Source organism: Montipora foliosa, chromosome 9, assembly GCF_036669935.1.
Source record: "Montipora foliosa isolate CH-2021 chromosome 9, ASM3666993v2, whole genome shotgun sequence".
In the NCBI taxonomy this organism is placed as follows: Eukaryota; Metazoa; Cnidaria; class Anthozoa; order Scleractinia; family Acroporidae; genus Montipora; species Montipora foliosa.
In genome coordinates this window covers 44,833,576-44,841,075 of record NC_090877.1, presented here as the reverse complement: position 1 = coordinate 44,841,075, position 7,500 = coordinate 44,833,576, and the positions used below count along the sequence as shown (strand labels likewise).

At 39.2% G+C, this 7,500-nt stretch overlaps 1 protein-coding gene across 1 annotated transcript in view; it reads right to left on the bottom strand.

Annotated features, from left to right (window-relative positions):
• The window catches only part of LOC137970974 (uncharacterized), a 7,187-nt gene extending 631 nt beyond the window's left edge, over positions 1 to 6,556 (bottom strand). Inside the window, exons 1-2 of the mRNA XM_068817660.1 lie at positions 6,064 to 6,556; positions 1,586 to 1,708 (exon numbers count right to left, since the gene is read on the bottom strand). Coding sequence (XP_068673761.1) covers positions 1,586 to 1,708; positions 6,064 to 6,371 — 431 coding nt within the window. The 5' untranslated portion in view covers positions 6,372 to 6,556. The remainder of the gene's footprint in view (positions 1 to 1,585; positions 1,709 to 6,063) is intronic.
• Between the last annotated feature and the right edge of the window lie 944 nt (positions 6,557 to 7,500).

Below are 7,500 nucleotides of genomic sequence, written 5' to 3'. Positions count from 1 at the left end.
AATAAGTAAATTAAAGAAAGCTGCTGATTACTGACAAAGCAGGATTCCGTTACATCTTGAAAAAAGGGGTCGTTGAGACGTTTTTCTCTCCTTAATAGTGATTCTAATTTTTTTCTTATAAAGGAGAGAAGATGTACAGATTACACTATAAAGACTATGCATAATTTCAGCGCCAACGCGTACGTCATATATGTCAGCGTAAAAATTACCGCAGTTGCCATCATTAAAAGTACACGCCGGGACCGGTTCCTGCCGAGGTGTAATAACTCTATTGCAGAGATAATGTGCCTTATTCCAGGAATATCTTTATTGCTGGAATAAATTTTGTTTTGTTAGAATAACAGATTTATCCCTGGAATAGCTGTTATTGAGCGAGATTTAATCTAATGTCGTAAAACCAAAACCAAAGTAATTACTTTGGCCAATCAAAAAGGACGGAGAAAATCCAGTAAACCAATCAAAACTCGAAGTAATTACACGTGGCCGACACAAAGCGCAGGAAAATGTGCACGCGCGAGCCACGATCGGTTTTGGTCTCACTTCTGATTGGTTGAAAAAATGGTGCGAGAACTTTCAACCGATCACTGAGTGAAGTAATATACAACCAAAGCAATTCGGTTATTACTTTCGCCACTCAATTTAAAACCGCTCTACCCGGTATAATTTATTCCTCCTTCCAGGACTCGGCCCCAGGGCAAATAGGATAAACCCGAGCTGGCAACGGCTGACTGGAAATCGGGTTCTTTCGTCGCTAGCAATTATCTACGTTGGGGATATACCGGAGCCATGACAAGCAAGAAAAAACTGAATTTCTTTTTAAAAAGAAGTACGGACATCCTGTACTCCACGTGGTGCTTTTATTTTCACTAGAAATTAATAATCAACCAATAAATTCGTTTGCAGGCTTGTTTTCACCGAGAGTCAACTCTCGGCAACTCTACAGCAAACAGCGACAGACTGCTGTTGTCATAAAAGCATGAAAATTCTCTTGTTCTGACTTGTCTCTGTGTTTCGATTCAAGAAGTTAATTGCTCACTAACCGTTGATCACAGACAAGAAACGAGATATGAGCTTTTGTTTGATTTTAACAAAACGCATATTTCAGCCTCGCTATCATTTAAAGGTGCGTTCTATTGGCCTATTCTTTTGAAGCATGCAACTGGGATAGTAAAAAAATAACACAAACAGCGGTGATAAACATTATACAATGTATTCCAACGCATTTTTATAAAACTTGACGTTTCGTACGCTAGTCAACACATGTTTGTGTTATTTTCTTAATCCAAGCTACGATGGCCTAAGAACAAGAGTTTATAGGATAGTAAAGATATGTTTTAGCGGGTGTTCGACAATTTTAATAGGAATCTCCGTTAAAACGAAGGATTTCTGACTTCCTCTCTATCTATTCCTATTCCAAAATAAGGTCAATCGAACGCACCTTTAATCTCTCAAATGTCAGCAGAGAGTTTGCGACAAGTAAAGCCAACTTGCACAGGACTCCCAGGGCATATGGCAGGGGAACTCACCACCGAACCAACCTGCTAACGTATGAAATATGTTTTACAGGTGCATCATGGGTACTCACTGCGATTCATCCTGTGGAGTTGATTGGCTTTTGCTGAAGGGTCGTGACGTCACTGGACTTTTCTTCAGTCTCTCATCTGGTTTTTCACCTACGTATTCATCATCGTAAAAAAATCCAACAGTCCTGTGAACAACAAGGAACGGCCAATGAGAAATATCATAAGTCCGAAATCCCTGAGAGAAAAAAAAAAAAGCATTTGGAGTAGAAATGTCCGTTTACTGCCGTGGTATGGTAAAATAGCAATCGGAGAACAACCCTCTTTCGTTATAGGAAAGCCATGGCTTTCCGCTTGAAGTAAAATATGACTAGAATTTATTTTTACAAGAGTGTCCAAAAAGGTAGAGTCAAATATCAGGCATAGCTTTATTCCGCCTCTTTAGCGTAACAATGATCAACGCCGATTCCTCTGGAAGTATCGCTAGACAGGTTTTTGTTTCGCTTTAACACTTAAAGAGAAAAGGCATTCAGTAAGATGTGAAGACAGAGGAGAATGTCATGCTCGAGGGAGGCATTGTTCATATTCAGTTTCAAGTATGCCCCATATTAGTTTAATTTATTCTTTCGCCGGTGATTTTCATTTGAACCTTCAACTAGAAAAAAAACTGGATTTATGGAAATTAAGAAATTAAAGCAAAGCGCCAGTCGTGGGGGCTTATGCCAATATAAAGCGGTAAATGGATATTGATAAAATAGCTGCTGATAGGGCTACATCATTAATTACATTATTGCCTGATAGTTCACGAAAGTTCGTTTGTGGCAAACTAAAACCAAAATCAGATAATCACAATAACCAGATTATCAAATAACCAGTGCCATATGTTTTAACAAACTTCAGAAGCAGAGGCGATTTCTCGATCGAATAAGATATGCTATGAATGGCTTTAAGTGGCAGAGCGTAAGTTAGGCTCAGTGAACAGCTATTCACCGAAGTGGAGATCAGTAGAGAAGCCAACATTAATATCTAGCTTATCCCTCGAAGATAACAAACATTCTAGTCCACATACAAAGGCTGAAATTCTTTCGCTCTGCCAAGAATGAAGACCTCAAAAGTTTTTTTTTATTTACGCACAGCCGAATTGAACGTATACGATTTCTGAAACATTAGAACCCACTATTGTTTCAACTTGTTGAGTTTGCGCAGAAGAGCCGGAAGTTTACTTGGCTGGCGGTCGTCCTTCTCGATTCTTACCAAAAGAAGCGCGATCTTGGAGGCCGAAACGAGGGCGACGCTCTGCTGGCACAGACATATGTTGAACTGTAATATCTATATGTCTATTAAAGTCCAACAGTAGGTGTATTACTAAAGAAATTGAGAGGCTTGCGAGATTACAGCGTGATTACCGTCGCTTGACCGCTGGTTTACAAGGAAAGTACTTGTAGACAAAGTCGTTAATACTCTTTGTCGTGATTTTGGGGGTAAGAAAATTTTGGCTAGATTCGCGGTAAAAAAAGTTGTTACAGAAGGAACTGTAGCCCTGTTGATTTAATATTTACTAGTCGTATTACAATTAAAAGGCTTTATGTAAGGTTTGTGAATAAATAGAACGTGACTAAGTTGGGGTCGTTAAAATTACATTTACCCAAAAGTGACTAAGATCGGGTCTACAGTTGGCCATAAAATAGACTATAAAGAGGTAGGGATTCTGAGAGGCCAGGGGACATACCCAACGAAGAAGGCGTTTATACCCCCGCCCCCTCCCCCGCCCCCTCCCCCGCCCAAAAAGAAAACATCGCTTTTTACGTTGAATAAGACAATGAAAAAAATGCGTTTACCAGCTAAGTAAAAGTCAGAGCTTTACCAAAGGTATAAGGTAATTGGTACAGGGGAACGGCACACATTATCCTTGGGGACCTATATATACACTTGCCGTAACTTACAGTATCAAAAATTTAAAGTGTTCCAGATTTTCTACCGATGCACACATGGAAAACCCGAGCTAAAAAATGCAATTGCATTGATCAAGTTACACCCTCCGGATATGCATTCCGTCAATTGAAAGATAGTTAGGCCAAAGACGGTGACTTTCTAAGCCCGCAAAAGAGGAAGCAGCGTTTTGTTATCAAAATTTATAGTTTGCAATCACTTTATATGGCTAGTTGTATGGTAAAGTCGTAAAAAAAGATCGTACCTTGCAAACCGCTCTTATTAATAAGTATGTAATAAAGAAAACGATCAAATACGAATTTTGTCATCAACTACGGGAATTTTAGGTTTTTCTTTTAAGGCTTTTGGTGATTCAGGTTTACGGAACTTTGGTGCATGGAATGTCTCAAACCAGACAAGTTTATCTCTCTATATATGTATATGATTTTCAAGATAAGGCAATATCTGGAGATATCTCAATTCTAATCCATTCACCCCTAAAGCGGCCCTGACGAAGAATCGTTTGGCGTTATCAAAGTACCAGTCTTACTCTAAGGACTTAAAAAGGGTTACGTAGTAGGACTTCACACATCGGGTCGTGTGAATCCGACCTTAATTAAACACTCTCACGAGAAAAGTTCACGAGTTGTGCGCGCGTAAATGGTCGAGAGTCACGAAGAACTGCTAGATGCCCACGCGAAAGTCGTAAGGTCTAGATCGCCCCAAAAGCATATGAACTGCCAGTGCTTTTCAGATCTTTAAAACCAAGAGGAAGGAGGGGAAACCGCCAAATTAACGAAAATTAACACGCAAGACTGTCAGCAAGATCTACAATCTTTAAGCGTTTTTAATTACTGTTAAACGATAGCTCTGTCATTTATTACTTAAATATGACCTTATATCAAATTCTTGGTTTGAGTTGGTGGTGCCGGCTTTGCCGCACCATGACTCACTTCTCCTCTCCAGAGTGGCAAAAACTCTCATTCAATAAACAACAACAAAAAATACTTTTACCAGTATTATATGAATTCAACGCATAAAAAGCAACAAAATGAAAGAACAATTTATGAAAGGAGCGTTCATAATCAGTGTTGATGCACAGTTCACATGGAACTATCGACGTTGGAGACAACACTACCGCGTTTTTATCAGTTCAAGCCCTATTGTTTTTCTAATTCTCGTAAACAAACATTGAAACGACAAACCAAGCGTTTTGCGGCATATTCAAAGAGCGTTTGTTGAAAGACAAAAGGGTACTCAGTTTACTTTTGTTTTTTACTGCACTTGGGAACACTGCGATTTTTAAAATGAAGACACACTTCACTTAACGCGTAAATATGGACGTAAATATGAATATTTTAATGAATTTAATGGTCCGCCGAGGTCTTGTTCTATTTGTCAGATCTTAGTATTCTTAAATCTTTTTTTCCCTGAATATCTACATTTTCATTAACAATACGCTTTTATGCACACGACAAGAAGACTGTTCCCTCTTTTTGAAGTCCTCAAGCAACTTTTCCTCGGGCTGCCAAGGCAATATGGTGTTGTTAAGAGTTACTAACAAATGCAAGATGTTCATCTTTTTCCCCGCACGTAAATATGCTTCTTAAAAATCAAGATTTTCCTCCTGTTTCATTCTTACTGAGAATAAAGCAGCGACGCAGGTTTCGAGGCAACAAAAGTGGAACCTCGGTAACGCTCTAATTAAAATGGTCAGACGAATTAGATTACACAAACCCTTTGGGCGTTAAATAGATTCAAACCATCAAAACACATATATCATATGAAGCATGTTAAATATTTGCCTTTTACAATCAAGCATGTTTTCCAAACAGAATGTGTCGAAAACACAAAGGCAATCCCACAGAAGCGAGCAATATCACTTTAAATGTCTTGCCAAACGACCCCTTTTTAATTGTAATGAGCATGGTAGGAAAACCGTTTGGAGAAAAAAAAAGATCGAAGCTAATTTGCGAAAAACGAATATTTTAGAAAGCTTGGATTGTCCCACCAAGATATGTATTAAATGTTAATCTATAACATATGTCATCTTCTTACAAGGTGCCGTAGAATCCTCAAGAATTTCTCAAATAAACCGTTTAAGTGTGGTTCTAGAATACCAGGGTAGTTATTTGATCTATTAGCATGCCAAAAGCGCGCAAAACAATGATCACTGACAATAAAAACTAACTTGGCCATAAGGGGTTGTCGTTTTGATGTATTTAATTCATCATTAAATACGGGGATAAAATTGTTGGAAAAATAACTGATCCTCCCTAGAATTATTTATCTTTTGATTTGGATTTAAATTTACACCCAGTCGCCGAACGCTTCCGCAGCCGAGGAAAGGAGTTCCTTATGAAAGCAAACTGACTTGACAGTTTTGTTATTCTTAATTCGGAGCGAGGATCTTGTCGTCTGCCTGATATTATTGACGATTTAAATTTTGTTCCTGTGATCATGAGCATATTGAATTCCAATTTTTTTTTGCTTCGACTTGACCCTCCTTTCAATCATTTGCGTTGTTGAAACTTTAAAAACTCTATCACCATTTTTTTTACTGCTAACTAAAATCTAAAATTCTCGAATTATTAATCATTATTTTGTAACTCACTGCGATCCATCCTTCTTGACGAGTTCACCGTATCCGTGGCGCTTTCCTCGCCTCCACTCTCCCACATAAACATCTCCGTTGGGGTATTTATACATGCCCTCTCCATCGTCCGGTGGGGCTTCTTCTTTTCCCGATTTTCTTGGGTTCACTGGCGAGTACTCCTCGTCCATGAACTCATCGCAGCAGTCACTGCACATCCACCAGTCACCGAACCATCGCTTGCAAAAGCGACAACAGTAGCAACAAGGCCCGCACACACAGCAACGGCAAAAGTGGCACTGACAAATCAAACTCATGCACGCACCCATGGTTGCTTATGACCTTCTCAAATCGCTGAAAACGTCTTCTAAGAGCACGAATTTAACCGAGAGAGCCACTCGCCGTTAGTGGTCTGTTTGGGAGTTGTCGAAGCAAAGTCGCTCGACAAACCTATTTACATATCCTTGACGCTTCCGAAAGGTCACGATGCTCGGCCTTTGGAATATTGTTATTCTATCACGCGTCAATGGAATTGAAGACAAAACCAAAGCCGCTTGCTAATGACTCATTGGGCAACGCAATGCGAGTTTGTAATTCCTAAATTCCACGCATTTGTTTATTTGATAGAGAATAAGAACTTGTCACTATGAGTAAAAGTTTCTGATTACTTTTTCAAGTTACACCAAGTGGCAGTGACAAATATTGTAAATATTTACGTGAAAAACGCACGTGAGACGTCACTTGACATTTGTTCACAGGAATCCCAAGCAATGCATGTCTTTCGTATTGAAAGACGAGTAATGTCGAAAGTAAACATGAATTTAATTGTAACCGTTTTGTTTTTTGCTGTTCTTGTGGATGTCGATCGCGAATTAAACCAGTAATTTAGGCCACCATTGGTCAGTTGAGCATCGGACTTCCGTGCGGGAAGTCGCGAGAGTGAAGACCAGCACTCAGGGTCTATAAATAACTGACGAGAAAGTGATGCCTTTGCTCAGGGGCACCCAACGAGAATATACTGTAGTTCAAAACCACTTAAATATTCCATTGTTAAACGTATTTTTGTATTTAAACGGTAGATATAGGCGTATTTTTATCCCCTAAAAGTTTTTCATCTGTTCGGATTTCCTAGCTGAAAGTTGAGTGACCCGAAAATTATAGGGATCAAGGCTTACCTTTTCGAAAATTTCAACCAGAAAAAAGGCTCCCGAAAATTTTTGGTGATCTTCTTGGGGTAAAAAACCGTTAAAAATGGGCAATTATACCATTTTTTAGATGTTCGAAACTCCTACGGCAGGCAGGCAAGCAAGAAATTTTGCAACAAATGTTCCGAAAATTCTAGATCTCAAATCGTCTTCCGACTGAGATATTTTCCGAAAATTGACGTTTGGTGGCCCTGTTTGTTGTGCCATCAGCAAATGGTTAGACTCTCCTCTTGTACGATAAGAAAGATGAACC